General features: G+C 42.4%; 1 protein-coding gene across 3 annotated transcripts; it reads right to left on the reverse strand.

The window, feature by feature from the left end:
• Positions 1-5,035: 5,035 nt before the first annotated feature.
• Positions 5,036-16,889, reverse strand: ccdc3b (coiled-coil domain containing 3b). 3 transcript variants are annotated; one of them, XR_011992507.1, is made up of 4 exons: positions 16,132-16,889; positions 9,719-9,893; positions 6,201-7,397; positions 5,036-6,064 (listed from the first exon to the last, which is right to left on the reverse strand). XR_011992507.1 is itself a non-coding variant. In XM_023791043.2 (3 exons), exons 1-3 carry the CDS (start codon positions 16,485-16,487, stop codon positions 7,101-7,103), a joined length of 828 nt encoding a protein of 275 aa, XP_023646811.1. In that variant the 5' UTR covers positions 16,488-16,889; the 3' UTR covers positions 5,036-7,100. The 3 variants fall into 3 exon arrangements, 1 of the variants encoding a protein (XP_023646811.1); XR_011992506.1 differs by having other exon boundaries at positions 5,036-5,926; positions 5,960-7,397; XM_023791043.2 differs by having other exon boundaries at positions 5,036-7,397.
• Positions 16,890-17,859: the final 970 nt, after the last annotated feature.

The raw sequence follows: 17,859 nt of genomic DNA on the forward strand, positions 1-17,859 counted from the left end.
TTGGGCTCCAAATTCCTCAGATCTCAATCCAATCAAGCATCTGTGGGATGTGCTGGACAAACAAGTCTGATCCATGGAGGCCTTACCTCACAGCTTACAGGACTTTACAGTATCTGCTGTTAATATCTTAGTGTCAGATACTGCAGAGCACCTTCAGAGGTTTAGTGGAGTCCATGCCTTAATGGGTCCAAGCGGTTTTGGGTGCATGAGGGCGACCTACACAGTATTAGTGTCCCACCTAGTAGATATGCTTGTTAAAATCAGGTGTCAGAACCTCAGATATATTTTTTTCAGTAATCTGTTACGTACTTTGTTATTTTTTTCTATTTTATTTAGCCACTTCCTTCTTTTTCTCAGGTTTTGTTTGCTGGCAGTCATGGAAGCTAGCTCCATTTAGGTGGTGCTGTGAGAAATGTGCTCCTGTAAAGTATTACAAGCCAAATAAACACAGGGGCCTTTTCACTTGCAGTCCATTTGCGGAGCAGAGTGAAGCTGACAAAGCACTGCATGGTCTGGCACAGAGCCATTTCTTCATTAAAACCTTAATCAAACATGTGCTTGGCTTTGCCCACAGCCCCCTTTTAATGTAGGGAGCCGTTACTCTTGGCAGCTAGGTCATGTGACCACCTTTTGGTAGTTGCAACAAAAGCCTCAGGGTTACAAGCTGTTCATGCAGAGATTCAAACCTAATCCCCTTCACTTTACATTGATTGACTTTTAGCCTCTCCAGGGTCAGTTCAAAACGACATCTGCAGAGCATGGGAACAAAGGAAGCTTCCGTCCACAAATAACACCACACCTTAGTGATCCCGTAGCAGCTGCGCAGAGCGCCAATCTGCAGGGCTGTCGCTCTGCAGGTCAGACCTCTGTGCCTGTAGCTCACAAGGCATAACACTGCATTACCAATGTGAAGGTTGTGGGCTCAAATGTCAGACAGCACACAGAAAGTATGACTCTTCTTTCCTTGAATAATAATGTCACCTTTAAAAGGACTGAATGCCTCTTTTTTAACCACTGAGCATCTGACCCTCTAAAACCCTGCTGACCATACCTGTCAAGTTTTGGATTTGAAAATAAGGGAAATTTTCCAGCACCCACCGCAAGCCACCCCACCACCCCAACCAAGCTCCAGTATCCCTTACATTTTAAGACAGGTGTACAAGAAATCTAAAATAACCACTTGTCATTTACATTTTATTTTCATTACACATTTTCTTTTAATTTCTCATGTTCACTCATGTGGCTCTCTGGCATTCACTAATGACTTATTATACAGATTTGTTGCAGACTTTGTATCCTTGTTGAAGTCGTCACAGAAGGTGAAAGTGACGTTGTTTTTCTGCACACAGCATTGCCATTTTAACCTCCGCATTTATGACCTGGTTAATGTTGTAAATGACCTGCAGATTACTGCAGGTGGCAGTTCTCACGAGGCTACTGGCAGTTCAGTTTGGAGAGGCAGAGGAATTTTTTTAAAATGATATAATACGGGAGATTTACGGGAAAATATTAATACGGGAGGACGGCGGGAAAGAGGGGTAAAATACGGTAGTTTCCCGGCCAAAACGGGAGACTTGACAGCTATGCTGCTGACTATCTATATACATTACATGCAGGAATCAGGATGCACAACAGTATATAGGCATTTATTAGTTTTTTGGCAGTAAATCACAGTAACATGAAAAAGTTGCATGCTGGTACACAAAGTCTGAAATGGGAACCAGGTTCCGGAACCTACCACATTCAGAGTGTCTTCTGAGGCTTCCTGTTCAGCTGGTCTTGTCGGAAGCTGGGTAAGGACATTCAGCCAAGATGCGTCTCCTTTTAGAATGCAAACGGATATGTGGCTAGTGGCAATGTGAAGTTTTTTGGGGGTTTTTAACTGCTGCTGATGCCAAGCAGAGTTTGCATGAGCACTGAAAATCCCCAAAAAGCAGCCACCACGATGAGCTGCATTCTTCAGCTTCCTGATAAAGTGCCTCTTATTCTGGGATCTCAACCTAGTCACTGACATATCCATCTGCAGTCATTTTGAGTTGCTTTTCCTAAGGTGAGCAATGCATTATGGGCTATAATAAGCTAAGCCTGGGGAGCAAGGGCTCTTGTTTAAAACGTTGATGTTTTGTTACACGATGCAACCAGCTACCCATAAACTTATGGCAAGGTTTCAAACTGGATTTTAAATACAACAGGAAAACATGAAAAATAAACACTTTCATTAAATGTTTCTAATAAATGCAACACGAAACATTGACTATAAAATGTAATCCTTGTGTAAGCAGCAAAATGGCCTACTGGGAAGTTTATTGTATTATTGTATTGTGTTATTATTGTATTAAGTGAAAATATGAGCATCCTGTAAAGCCTTGTGCCATGTGCTTCTCAGGACAAGCTGCAGGCTAACTATACATATGGTTACATTTGTAGTTAGATATGTAGTTAAAAGTGTGTAAATGGAACAAGATTATTGTCTGAGTTCTGAACTTAAACCGCTTCTGTGGTAAATTCAGAATTGGGAGTTATATTTTCCACAGACCATGATAAAAAAAGAGGTTTCTAGGAAGAAATTCAGTCATAGTGGAGGGATGGTTGGGTGCCGTAATACATATTTGAGTAATTACACCCCATATGGCTCCAAGCTGGAAGCATTTCAGTACGGCATTCTGCGGCCTCCCTGCACAACCGATAACCCTCCGTTAGTGGGTCCTACCGTAATGCACCATAATTAGGATATCCTCATTTCAGTACGCCATTCTGCGGCCTCCCTGCACAACCGATAACCCTCCGTTAGTGGGTCCTACCGTAATGCACCATAATTAGGATATCCTCATTTCAGTACGCCATTCTGCGGCCTCCCTGCACAACCGATAACCCTCCGTCGGGGGGTCCTACCTTAATGCACCATAATTAGGATATCCTTATTTCAGTACGCCTTTCTGCGGCCTCCCTGCACAACCGCTAACCCTCCGTCGGGGGGTCCTACCTTAATGCACCATAATTACTGTAGGATATCCTCATTTCAGTACGCCATTCTGCGGCCTCCCTGCACAACCGATAACCCTCCGTTAGTGGGTCCTACCGTAATGCACCATAATTAGGATATCCTCATTTCAGTACGCCATTCTGCGGCCTCCCTGCACAACCGCTAACCCTCCGTCGGGGGGTCCTACCTTAATGCACCATAATTAGGATATCCTCATTTCAGTACGCCATTCTGCGGCCTCCCTGCACAACCGATAACCCTCCGTCGGTGGGTCCTACCGTAATGCACCATAATTAGGATATCCTCATTTCAGTACGCCATTCTGCGGCCTCCCTGCACAACCGCTAACCTTCCGTCAGTGGGTCCTACCGTAATGCACCATAATTAGGATATCCTCATTTCAGTACGCCATTCTGCGGCCTCCCTGCACAACTGATAACCCTCCGTCGGTGGGTCCTACCGTAATGCACCATAATTAGGATATCCTCATTTCAGTACGCCATTCTGCGGCCTCCCTGCACAACCGATAACCCTCCGTCGGTGGGTCCTACCGTAATGCACCATAATTAGGATATCCTCATTTCAATTTGGTGTTCTGCACCTCTCCCCCCCCCCCCCCCCCCCCCCTGCAGAACCACTAACCCACCGTGGGTGGATCCTGCTATAATGCACCATAATTAGGATATCCTCAATTTTATCCATGTTTCAGTAATTGAGCCAGCTGGATTTCTGGGGCAAAGTGTGCACCAAGGACATGCTTGTTTTCTGGAGGACAGATGTCAGGTTTGGGAGCACAGATATTCTTATATCTTTGAGCAAATGTACCTCCCTTTTCAACCAGTTTCTGCATTAATTGGCTGAGAATGTCATTGCTATATACTGCTGCCACGATGATCTTATCTGTCATATCTGCCATCGCTCACTTTCTTGTTGCCATTGGATTTGCACAGAACTGGGAATGGATGTAAATATCCATGAAGCACTCACAGCATTTGCAAATGGCACGTTACTACAGCAAAAGCAACACAAATAAAGGAAAATATCAGTAAAAGACTGCCTTATTGTCATACATCTGCTTTAGAGATTGTAGGTTAATACATATTACGAAGACGCTTTGCTTATGTTATCTTTGAATCGTGTCCATTGTGCGATGAGAGCCCCTCTGAGGTAGGTCATGTGATGTAATTGTTTTTGGAGTGCGAGGAAGTTGAGTGCTTAGCTGTCATCTTTGAAGGGCAAGCCAGATACATCAAAGCCACATGTGAAAAAGCTTCGAATGCCTCACGCATGCACATATTTGGCGCATACTTTGATTACCTTACTGTTCCATATGGAAAAGATCATGGTTTAGGTCTCTCCTTGAAACTACTGAGAGTTTAGTGTAAATATTTAAGAATATTTAAGAACTGAATAGCTTACGCAACTCGACCCACCATAAAATCACCCTAGAATGCAAGTCTAACTAAAAATTGAAAGCTCATTTTCTTTACAGTAAGTTTACTTATTTACAATTAATTAGAATTTCTCAAATGTTGACCTGTAATATACATAACAATTGAGTCTCAGTGTATGTGGATCTTGATTCCTTTATCAAAAAATAGTCAACTAAATTTGTGTGTCTGTATGTGTGAATGGCACATAAATATCTGAGTTATTTAATGGATATATAATTCATCTCCAGAACAAAACAATGTGGATAGCTTCATGGAAATACCCCATTTCTGAAGAGAATCAATCACAAAGTTCATAGGGAAACATAGCCCAGACTTTTACTTACCTGGTCTTCTCCTTAAATTAATGCTGAATAACTGACGACTGAGGTTCAGTTAATCATTTGGTAACATTTTTTGGCCGAACTGCTTCTTTTCAGGTAAATGATGTGATCCCACAAGGGAAGACAGCTGTAACAGCAGTCGGGATGATGCCACCAAGCCCAATAACCTACAAACACCCCGTCTTACCTGTTAATACCTGCAGTCTGTAAATTACGCTGTAACATAGGTTATTAGGTTTTGTCCATTGGGCTTTTACTGTTCACATGCATGGAGGGAATTTATAAAAGGAAAATTTATTTTGATCCTTAATACATGTGAAATTAGTTGGGCTTCATAAGGTACTGTTTACATTATAAAATGAAATAGTTTGAAAGCATGAAAACAAACACTGTTTAAAATACATTTCCATTAAGAGGACCATGTTACCGTTTCTGGATATCATTTTAATAAGTCCAATACACTGCACCAAATGCTCATTGTACTAAGCTGGTCTCATCTTGGTATCAGTCTTAAAGCTTAAAAAGCTATAGATTATCTTTCAAGACATTATTTATCATGACAAATGGTTGCATTTTTAAAGTAGTGCTCAGCACCCTGGTTTTAAAAGGAAACACTCACATTTTTCAATTCAAAATATGCATACATAAATCAACAACAGAATTATTAAGAAAGAAAAATTACACATTACGAAATGAAGCATTCACATTTTTTCTGAAGAGCCATTTCGTTTTGGTGTGTTTGTAGGCAGACGGGGAACAGAAAGGGCAAGAATCCAGGTGACATATGTCTCAGTGGTGAGAGCTGCACTGTCGGGACACTGGCCTCAGTGGTGAGAGCTGCACTGTCGGGACACTGGCCTCAGTGGTGAGAGCTGCACTGTCGGGACACTGGCCTCAGTGGTGAGAGCTGCAGTCGGGACAGTGGCCTCAGTGGTGAGAGCTGCACTGTCGGGACACTGGCCTCAGTGGTGAGAGCTGCACTGTCGGGACACTGGCCTCAGTGGTGAGAGCTGCAGCCGGGACAGTGGCCTCAGTGGTGAGAGCTGCACTGTCGGGACACTGGCCTCAGTGGTGAGAGCTGCACTGTCGGGACACTGGCCTCAGTGGTGAGAGCTGCACTGTCGGGACACTGGCCTCAGTGGTGAGAGCTGCACTGTCGGGACACTGGCCTCAGTGGTGAGATCTGCAGCCGGGACAGTGGCCTCAGTGGTGAGAGCTGCACTGTCGGGACACTGGCCTCAGTGGTGAGAGCTGCGCTGTCGGGACACTGGCCTCAGTGGTGAGAGCTGCACTGTCGGGACACTGGCCTCAGTGGTGAGAGCTGCGCTGTCGGGACACTGGCCTCAGTGGTGAGAGCTGCAGTCGGGACACTGGCCTCAGTGGTGAGAGCTGCAGTCGGGACAGTGGCCTCAGTGGTGAGAGTTGCACTGTCAGGACACTGGCCTCAGTGGTGAGAGCTGCACTGTCGGGACACTGGCTCGCTTTGTAGCTCTGCTCGGAAGCCATAGGAGCTGTACATCTCAGCGGCCTAGACATCACTACAAACCTGACCAGCTGAGGGACTGGTGGAGCCCCCTGCTGACAAAAGCTGTATGGCTGACACTCCAGCCACGTTGATTACATGAGAGCGGTTTGCTGACTGCTAATGGGGCCAAGCCAGAAAGGTTGAGGGGGCGGGGGGGGCAGGTGAGATTTGGCTGTTGCTCCCGGTAACAGAGACGAGGCAAATTGGTGTGGGCAGATTACAGCATTCCCAGCATGCAACAGGTCTAATAAAGGCTGCTGTAGATTACCACTGTGTCAAAATGAGGCATGGAGAATAGACTTTGCTTAGAAAGCAGATGGAAACTGCTTTCAGTCTGAGCTAAAGTGCTCTTAAAAATGTGTTTAAAATAATTTTTGGTAGTACTACAGAGCTGTAAAATCAGGGCATTTGCTCTAAAGCAGAGGATACAGAGTTTACATGTAAAGTTACACAGTTGGCTACCAAATATCTCTAAATATATCAGCACACAAAGATGAATATCTGGAAATATTACACAGTGGGAAGGACAATGACCACTGTTTTTGCCCAGAATTTTGAGAATGTCTGTTTGAGATTCTGTACCTATCTACCTCTTTGTGTCCATACTTCAAAAAACCAACTTACTTTGACTTGCTTCTAAAGATGTCCCTCTCACTATCTGCCAAGCAAAAATAAATGGGCAAATCTGATCTCATTTCTGTTCCTGTTCCTAGTTCTGTTCCCCCTGCTAATTTGTTGCTAGGTATAAACAGCACATTCTTCCATTGTTCCAACACAGCAAACTTTGTCCCTTACAAAGGACCATCTCAAAGGTGAGCTTAGTCCTTCAGCTTTTTAGTGAGGACCTTCTTGAGGGTTTTGTCTTGGTTGTGGGTAGTTTCCTGCTGGGGGTGGTGTTGATGGCCATTGTCTGCAACCTGGGGCTCGTGAATCTGCTTGAGGTGGTGCGTCTGGTCTTTAGTCTCACGTTTGCTTTGCCGCAGCAACCGTTTCATGTTTTTCACCTTGTCTCTCAGGTGGTTGTTGGTCTTTTCCAGGAAACGCACCTTTTGTGAAAGTGTCCTCACCTTCTCCTCTTCCTCAAACAAGGCTTTCTGCACTGTTGAACACAACAGCTGTAGTAGGGGACATACCATGAAAAAATGAAAGGGGGAAACATCATCAATAGAATTTGTTTACTGAATAAACGTTACACAGTTTAATTTCTTAGTTGTAATAAAAGATCTGACCATTTGGAGTAGCGATGGGATTCAAACCTCAATCCATATAGAGGGTTAGTGAAACTGGAGATTTACATTTATTTATTTAGACGTCACTTTTGTCCAAAGCGACATACAAGTGAAAATCAGAGTTCAGGGTCAGACAGTCACTGAAGAAATTGGGCTTAAGGGCTCATCTGTGAAATCGCTTTGCTCCACAGATTTTAATATTAAAACATTTTATTTTTGATGGATGTTCCTTTGGTATTTTTAGCTTTTATTTTCTGTGTTATTTAGCTATTTACCTTTGTTTTGATAAGCAATTATGTAAGTTATGTATGCAGGGGTTCGGGGAATAAAATGTTTTCTGGTTTATTCATCAAAGAAGACAACTTTATCGGAAATAGATTCAAGGTATTGTTGTACACATGAATATTTGTCTATATTATGTCAATTGTTGAAGAAAGATTTATCAAGACCATTTATAACAACAAACAGCAAAAGAACAACAGCATAACAAGAAGTGGTGTTTGTTGAAAATAAGTCCTTTAACATAAAACCAGTCATAATACAGACAGCAGACATCTTTCTAAATGAATTGTACACCTATTCAGTTTTCAGTTATGCGCTGCACAGATGCTCTTGTTAATGTTCTGGGATGGGCATCAATACAGCATAAATGTGAACAAAAATATTTACCTATAGATTGTGATACTACTTTTTGACTGTACGTGACAACATGACTCTGAGTCTGTTAAAATTTTAGAAAATTACATCGTTTCACACAAGTTGTGTTAGAAATTTTAGAGCTGATGTTAGAGTTGATATTACAGTAAGCTGCAGGAATTCAATGTCCACAGTCATTAGAGCTCGCAGATTTGATCCAGCCCTAAACTTCAAAAACTTGAATCAATAATTTTTCGAAATACCAGATGACCAGATGCAGTTAGCATTTGTTCTAATGACAGTGCAGGTCCCTGAAAACTAACATCTTCTGAGATGCTAAGGTGTAGCAGAAAAACACGAGTGCTATAGGATGTCCAGCTGTCAGAGTAAAACACGGAGAGCTGTCCAGTCACATGAATTGTAAGCACAAGACTGTCATCACAACAGCCATCACAACAGAGTGCTTTCGTTCCATGCAACACATGATTGAAAACAGAACCTTGCGAGAGCCGTATGCACCTGGAGAAGATGGTCAATATGTATTCATCGATACCAATGTGAAGATTGTCATAAAATGAACCTTGTACTTGGTACGCTGATATAATTCCAAGGCTTTTAAAAGAGAACTGGTGAAGCAATGCATTTTTATATTGATTTAAAAATAAACATATGTCTGAAGAAATTTGTATCTTTTTTTTTTAACTGAAAAAAGCTATGTCACAAAATTAAGTATTTTATTATATGATAAAAATCCACAGAAACAAGGTCACCACCTGAAATTCACCAGGAGGACAGTGACTAACAGCAGGAACTGTAGTAGCCAGCCAAACATGGGGGGGGGGGGGGGGGGGGAGTGAACTTAATTCTCAGAAACTAACCAAAAAACAGGGAAAGTTCATTGGTTTGATGAGCTGTGCTTTGCAGTTACAGAATATTTATGATGTCCATGAGGAATTTTTGATTCCATAATTAATAAAAAGCTTATAACTTATAAACTTATATAACTTATATAACATATATCTGTCCCAAATCCTGTCCAAGGTGAAACCATTGGCAGTATACTGTGAGAACATGTTGTCTGGGAAAATGTTTTACATTCCTGGTCTGCCATCCATTGAAAATTCAGGTCTCAGGGAATGAAGACCACACAACTTGACTGTCCAACTCTTTGGACCCACTGGGTGCTGAACCTATGTCAGCTGCATCCCATTATTGATGGAATAGTCCCAATTATTCTGCTAAGCGGGAAGTTCAATTAACTTAATTTAAAGGTGAGAGAACTGAAACATGACTGTTGGAATGTTTGCAATGAAGATGTCTTTATGCATCAGGTGCAGACTGAGTAATGAAAATGAACCCACCAGAAGATTCAACGCTGCAAGCTTTCTTGCAGTGCATTAGTGCTGGGTTGGGGCATTCCCCAAGCAGATGCAGATGCAGATGCTGGGCTTGGCTGTGCGTAATCCACTTTCACTGTAGCTTAACGTTCAGCCTTTCAAATTCACGCAATAATCCTACATGTTAGACAATGTGGCCATTAATAATAATTGAAATTTTGGAGGGCACCTTACCCGGCTGTCCTCCTGAGCCTCCCACTCAGGGGTATAGGTGTGAACCTGGGTGCCGGCAGTACAGTTAGAAAACTGGAAGAGACTGGCGAAAATGCGGTGGTTCTCTGGTGTGTCTGGGAAGATGGGATCTTGGAAGTTCACGCCATGGGGCATGATGCTGAAGTTCTCATCCATTCTGAGAAAAGGGCAAACAGGAGATTGCTCATGACCATCATTCACAAGCCCTGGCACAGTGTGGCACCTTAAATCTTTAATTGCACGTTATGAAATTACTGAGAGTAAAAAAGACTCAAATACTCATATTTCATTGTACTACATGGCCGGCCCAACCATTTTTGGGACCCTAAGCAAAATGATTTCTGCTATTTGTCATCTTCCTGCCTGTTCTGAGAAGCTGGTCAGATGGGAGCGTCTCGTGGTGGCCTGGCCTTAAGCCAGCTGTACGGCAAAAACGTAATTCATAAGCAATCATGCAGCTTATACGTCAGCAGCAATATGAATAATTGTATCTGAGCATTTCTCTATGAGGGGAATCCCTGTAGTTGTTTAATATGGGGGTGATGGTGGTGCAGGAGGTAGTGCTACCGTTCAGCAACCGGAGGGTTGCAGGTTTGAGCCCCGGGTCCTCCTGACCCCATCGAAGTGTCCTTGAGCAAGACACTGAACCCCAAATTGCTCCCGGTGAGCTGGTTGGCACCTTGCATGGCAGCCTCCACCACCAGTGTGTGAATGTGAATGTGAGTGTGGATGGGTGAATGGGTGAATGTGAGGCGTGCTTTGGTAAAAAGCACTATATAAATGCAGTCCATTTAATATACACCTTTTAGACCCAATTAAGGCCCCCCGGTGTGATCAAAGAAAAAAACACTGTATCTTGATATTTGATCAATCTCATATTTAAAAAACAGCCATGCTACCTTGAGTATTACTTTGAAACCATATTATTCCATCCATCCACTTTCAGTAACTGTTAATCCTATTCAGGGTTGCAGGGGGTCCAGAGCCCAACCCAGGATGGGGCACCAACCCATCGCAGGGCACAAGGCAGTCAATAACCAAGGATAGGGCACCAACCCATCACAGGGCACACTCACACATGCACACCTATGCTCAGTTTGGTAACTCCAATGAGTCTCAGCATGGTGTTGGGCTGTGGGGGGAAACTGGAGTACCCGCAGGAAATCCCACAGTAACATAGGGAGAACACGCAAACTTCACACACACGGAGCCATGATGGAGACTTGAATCCTAGTGCCAGAGGTGTGAGGCAACAGGACTAACCACTGCACCAACAATACTCTACCATACCATACTCTACCATATCATACTCTAGCAGACCATAATCTACCATACCGTACTCTACCATACCATACTGTACCATACTGTACTCTACCATACCATACTCTTTTGCTCTGCAAAATTATGCCTATATGCTACCATTGTGCAATATCAGTTTCAAAATCAGTCAACTGGATATTTTTGTGTTGTTTGTCCTCCATGAGTTCCCAGGCAGAGGGTCAAGAAACACATCAGGTCCATCACTCAACCTTGTTGATGTTGACTTTAGACGCTTGGGTATGTGTGAAAACCTTCAATGCAGAATGAAATGAAGGAGGTTGCTTATAGGAGTTGGTGTGGGGGGGGGGGGGGGGGGGGGGGCAGGGGCATTGCGGAGCATAATAAATAGGGATGTAAATCATAAGCTTTGCCAGTTAGATTTTGGTCTTGCAAGGCAGCAATTCAATATCTGGCGATGTTACTGCAATTACTCTACGATTTGATACAGTTAGATAATACATGAACGATATTTTCAAAACAGTCATAACCTGATTTTAGTGGAATTTCTTTGAATTGACATAATGTTTTAATTGACTTAGCAATAAATGTATAATTTTCCATTTTAAGAACACAATATGTTGAAGGAAAACTATACAAAGTGTTTTAATTATGTCTCAAAAACACAAATGTCTGCACAACAAATATTCTGTCTTGTATTTATACTTCTGGATATGTATAGCTTACTCTTTGAAAATGTAGGAACAGATGTGTACTAAACGACATAGGATACACTAATGTACTGGTATCAACTCTTTACTAAGTCTCTAAAGTCTCTAGATTTCTTTACGTGAGACACTTTTTCAGAGACTTTTTTTTCGGCAGCATTTTGGGGTATTATCATAGTTTAATGATATGAGTCGATATTTATTAACTAATTTGATTATATTGTATTGTGGCCTTAACAATTGATGCATGGAATTGTTTCACCCAAATAATAATGCAATAACCATGGTAACAGTTAAACTAAGCTAATTTCATGAGCCCTGTTGATTGGGCACTTTCAGTGCCTGTGGAACCAGGGACACCATCAGAATGCTGCAGTGGGCATTGTTTGCTTACCATCTCCAGTCATGGAAAGTGGAGGAAGGGCTCCATCTGCTAACAATGAAAAAAGTATCAAAATTTGCCGATGACAGATTAGTGGGTTGGGTGATGCTCACTGCATTTGACAGGCTGTTGTAGTGGGATCATGTAGGTAAGGAAAATACCCTTAAGATATGCACTCGGGAAGATTTTTCAGGTCACCTGGATGTCCTTTTTCACAACTGTGTCAGCAAGAGCTGTGTGGTTTTTGGAAGTCGGGGAGCGCAGTGTGGCCTGAAAAGCACACGTTTGCCCCCTGCTATCCTCACCTCGCTCCCACTGCATTTTCTGCCAGAGGCTTCACACATGATAATGTTCTTTTCATGGAAAAACAATAAAAAGCAACATCAACAGAGTCTCATCTGATGGAGTATATGCAAGGCAGTCAACCACGGTGCTGCAATGTAAACAGGAGCGTTTAAGGGTGTTGAGGAATAAACTAAGCAGGGATGTACTGCATAAGAGGGATGTCCTGCATAACCGGGTTCTTCATTTACAATAGTGACATGTTGCTGAGACCAGCAATAATAATGTATTTTTTATCATCCATCCATCTTCAGTACCACTTCAATGCCTGCTTAATTATTTGTGGTAGTTACCTTGCAGGTCTAGTTAACATGCAGACAGAAGGAACCCATTATCCTTAACTATCGTTAATTAGATGCCTTGTGCTAAACTGTGCACACGAACATGTGAGCCATTCTGTGGCTTTCAGCTCCAGCTAAGATCCCTGTGATTCAGTGCAGACTGGTCCCTCCAAAAGTAACACACAGAAAACTCAAGCCAAACTGCTAATTAGATCCAGATGCTGAGCACTGAGAGAAAATGTTGCGTCTCTGCATGCACTGTTTTTATGTCAGTATATTCAAGCAGGCTCCTCAGATCCTACTGTCTCCTAGAGTTTTTATTTTTTGTAACTGTGATCCAAAGCCTTTTTTCCCCAAGTGTGAGCAAAATTCTGCAAAACATTAGTTGGTATTAACAAATCAAGTAAGAAAAATGGCAGAATGACATCAATATGAATTTATAAATCAATTTTTATAAACAAAATCCTGACATATCTTCTCAAAAATGATTTATACATTTATAGTTTTACTTTAGTCACTAAATAAGCTTTTCCCAATTTTATTTCAATATTGTTGAAGATGTGATTTTGAGTTTCACCTTCCTTAGATTTTTGCCACTTCTCCCAGTAACTCATGTGATGTATCAGCGTGCACTAATACTACGGAGACCATTCAAAGGCGAAGCATATCTGGTGGCTTCTTCTTTGTTCTGAGCACTGACTGGTTTCCAGAATGTTCTCAGATCTTTCTCAATCAGAATTCCCAGTTTTCTAATCAGAATTAGTTCCAAAACTCTTGCCCTGTCTGTGATGAAAACCCAAGAACTCCTCAGGCAAACTTGTGTTGACACAAATGTTGTTTGGACAAAGACATATTGCTTCACTTAACGTCTAAATTCAGCTTTTTATTCCTGAGGACTTCACTCAAACTGGAACCAGCTGCCTGATTGGTTCATAGTTCCATAGTATGTGCACAAGCCTCAACCTGAACCATTCTAAAGACCTGCCAATTTAAGTGTGTAGACTTCAGATTGAAGCGCACTGCCACAGGAAACCGTAAATTCTTTTGCTTCTTACTCGGTAAGTTACGAGAGATATCAGCGCATTCATCCTCATTCATTTACAAGACTGAATACCTGGTACAGGTGTGAGCGAGAAGGGAGCTAAAGTGTGGACTGTCTGGGGTCCCTGAAGACTGGGTGGAGAAACACTGGTGTGGTAGAATGTTCTATGTTATCTACAGGCAGGAAACCTATGGTTATTCTTAGGCTGCCCGTTGCACCATCCTGCTCCACGCCTAGATCTTTCCTGAGCGCCCTCAGCAAATTTAAGAGAAATTAAAGACATTGTCATATGTTCTTTGCCTCACCCTTCAGATCTCCTTGTCAGGGCAGACATACAGAATCCAGTCTCTATCAACATGCGTCCAGTGAAACAGGACACCTCGCAAACAGTTACAGTACAGACATCTGCCCACTGCCACAGAATATTCCCCTGACAGTCTGTACATACAGACATTATTGCTCTTGGCTCTGGGGCACCTTGTCAAGTTCTGTGAGGAAATGGATATTAATGACGAGGAACAATGCCTGTGAAAGGCCAACATGAAGCCAGGCGTTTATATTTGCATTGTGAAACAGGGTATTAGATGAACATCTGAGAAAACCTACTTTCTCAAACGCGATACTCTGCATGCAGGAGCTCATTAGTGATTCAATCACAGATGCTGCCTGTTACGACCATCCAAGCTCAATGGACTGGACTTTCTTACTGATGGAGCGATTGGCACACTGATCTAACAGCGAACTCCTACCCTGAAGTTTTCCCTTTGTCAAGCTAAATTGCTTTTTGTTGTATGTTTGTGTTTGCAAATCATGCATGATTATAAAGACCTAGAGGTGTAAACCTGTCTTTTGAAGCATTCATCAATGCAAGCAGCATCTGCTGCAGAAGAAGATTCTTCATGTTCTACTAACATGTCACACCACTGCATATTAGCCCCCTAGAGGCTGCTGCACAAACTCTTAGTAGCAGTTAGTCTGTCCAGATGTTACTTTAATATTAGCAGTACAAAGGGAATCTAATCTTCTCAAGCCTTTGCTTTAAGAGCTGCTCCAATTTTGTAATAAGCTCAGTAACAGCATATGGTTCAACGGACTGCATAACTTTCCAAAATTACATCTACTTTAAAACTGAGGCAGGATATCACTGTTTATCACCTAAGTACTCCATTTGAAAGCAAGCTTGTTTTAAATTACATTGTAGAAGCATATGCATGTACTTACTACATGTAACATGTAAAATATGGTATTACAGTTTTGGAGCTTCAATGGCGAATTAAGAGTGTGGGGTGTAGAGTAGCTACTGTAAGAGGGACAGGTCGTCGTGTATTCGAAACCTTTTTCACAATGGTGAACTACTGATGCAGATAATTAAGCTACTGCATAAACTCCAAAGCTGAACTAAACGGAACAGGGGCAAGAACAAAGGAAGCCCTTAATATCTGCTAAATAATGTAAACTGACGCCTCTTAAGGTGACTAAAATAAGATTCTACATCTTCAAGACAAAACCGTTTTGGTTACATCTGACCTTTTCTGTACACTTCTGGTTCCAGAAAAAAAGACGGACTTTCTATTTGATTAAATAAGTCCAGCTGACCATACAGGTGAAATAAAAATGATATTTGACACAGACATGCAATCTGTCATCCTCAATCGCCCAGTAACAAACTGCTATTCTGCGCCTCGGATAATTGCTGAGTCTGCAGAAATACACTTTCGCGAGGCAGTGGGGGAAGGAACAGCTGAAACATTACATTCTGGCGCAGTTGCCATGGAACACAAAACCTGAGCACCCTGGAAACATGAGCCATTTACCCCCCGATCCCTTCCACACAGCCCCACTTTGCGCACACATACACACACACACACACACACACACGCACGTACTGTACGTCCCACCTGATGCAGGATGCACATCCATTCACAGCTGGGCTAAACTTGGTCTTATGAACAGCTTAAGAAATCTAATAAATACATATATAAATGAGTGAATGGATTAGTGAATACATAAATAAACATAGAAGAAATTACTAACTGCAAGGAATCACTCAAGTATTTGTCCCTGTCCATAGGGATCGGACTAACAGTATTGTACCAACAACAGAAATCAATATCAATGTTGATGAATGGCCGATGACGTTCATGCCTGGGCTCAAATACTTCAACCACATACAACCACATAATATCTACTGAATGTTGAAGCGTCCTTCAGTGACACCATTAAAAAGTTTAACTTTTAAAAGAGATTCTTTGAAGGAAAGATAAATCAATGCGACAGAATATTAAGAAACCAGACTGGAATATAACGGCAAATTCTATCAATATTAATAAATCTACTGCGCCGTACAGAAAGTTCAGCCACACCTTAAGAAGAAATAGTAGGCATTGTTTTCCGTGACGCTGTATGAATAGCAGGGAAAGTATCCGAGTCCGGTGACATTGAACCTGGATCCAGCGGGGACTTCCAGCATGCTGCCCCATGCTTGGTCGCACAGAAGCTCGATCTCGGCGGAGAAGAATAGCTCCGTGTCGTACTGCCAGGGCAAGTAGTTATAAACGCTGTATGAGTCCCTGTGCATTGCGAGTACCCTGGCGTAGACAATGATCTCCGCGAGTTCTGCGCGGCATGCTTCAGTCTGGGGTCTCCAGTCATGGGGAAGCTGGCACCCTAAAATTCCCCCCGCACAGGTAATCAAAAGTAATGCAAAGGTGCCGCGCATCGCAAGCAAAAAAATAATAATTAAAATAAAAAAGGAAAAAATGTGGGTCTTGAGTGGGACTTAGTGATACCTTCCTGATACTGGGTCAATTGAACAAAATTTTCAAAATCTTAAAGCATTTTAACATCGAAGAATGCGCAAACTTAAGTTTTATAACTAGTCGACACGGTACTCAAAAGTCGCTGTGAGTTCCCTTTGTTCAGTCTGCAGATCAAGTAATGATGGGTTACTGGTCCCACAGTCGTCGACTACAGTATGTGCGTATTTAGTTTGCTGTGTCTGGGTGAGTTTCCACCCGACCCTCATCCCCCTCCTTGCTCCGTTCGGCTTCTCTGCGACGCGAAATGTCAATCGGAGGGTACTGTGATCTTTCTTGTACAGAAAGCGGTCATAACTTTTCACAACTACAGGACTGAAGTTGCGCCGCATTTTATTCTCCGAATTTTGCGTCCTCCTGCTTGCTTTGCATCCATCCATAAAAAGATTAGTCTTGAGTATGAAGTAATAAAATAAATTAATTTTGAAGAGTGTTTTACTTATCGATCAAGCTTGTCCATCTCATACAGAAGGCAAATGTCTGATTGCCATATTGCAGTGTTCAGCATATAGCCGTTAGATTAGAAATCTTGTTTATCGATATATCTAAAAGCTTTAGTTCCTGAAGTAATAAAAGTACTTGCTTGAACTATTTTTACTTCACAGCTACAATCATGGGAAAAAAGAAAGTATACCCTCCTCAGAATGCATGTTTTCATTTAATAACAATTGTGTGGTCTTCATCTGTCTATCCGTCTATTTTCTGTAACCACTTGTCCTATTCAGGGTTGCAGGGAGTCTGGAGTCTATGGGTATAAGGCATTGAACACAGGATGGGGCGTCAACCCATCGCAGGGCACGCTCACACACCATTTACTCACACATATATCAGAAATTTGGTAACTCCAATCAACCACAGCATATTTTAGACTGTAGGGGGAAACCAGAGTACCCAGAGGAAACCCCATGACAACACGTGGAGAACATGCAAACTCCACACACATGGAGGTATGATGGAGACTCAAACACCGGACCCAGGGGTGTGAAGCAACAGTGCTAACCGCTGTGCCATTGTGCTACCATGTGTGGTCTTCACCAACTTAATAAACAAATCAGATTGGTTCGTTCCTGCTCTTGTGTTACTCCCTCCATCTGATCGCTTGTTAGCCTTCTATAAATGTGCTTCTCAGTCCTGTGTTCCCCAGTCCTGTCCTTAATGTTGCCACTCCTGGGTGCCCTTGTGCTCTTCCTTCCCTTTGATCCCTTGTGATCCAGTTGTTTTCCAATCTGTTCCCTTTTTTGTAACAAAACCCGTTTTGTTTGCCCTGACTCCTGC

This window comes from Paramormyrops kingsleyae, chromosome 8 (genome assembly GCF_048594095.1).
Source record: "Paramormyrops kingsleyae isolate MSU_618 chromosome 8, PKINGS_0.4, whole genome shotgun sequence".
NCBI lineage: Eukaryota > Metazoa > Chordata > Actinopteri > Osteoglossiformes > Mormyridae > Paramormyrops > Paramormyrops kingsleyae.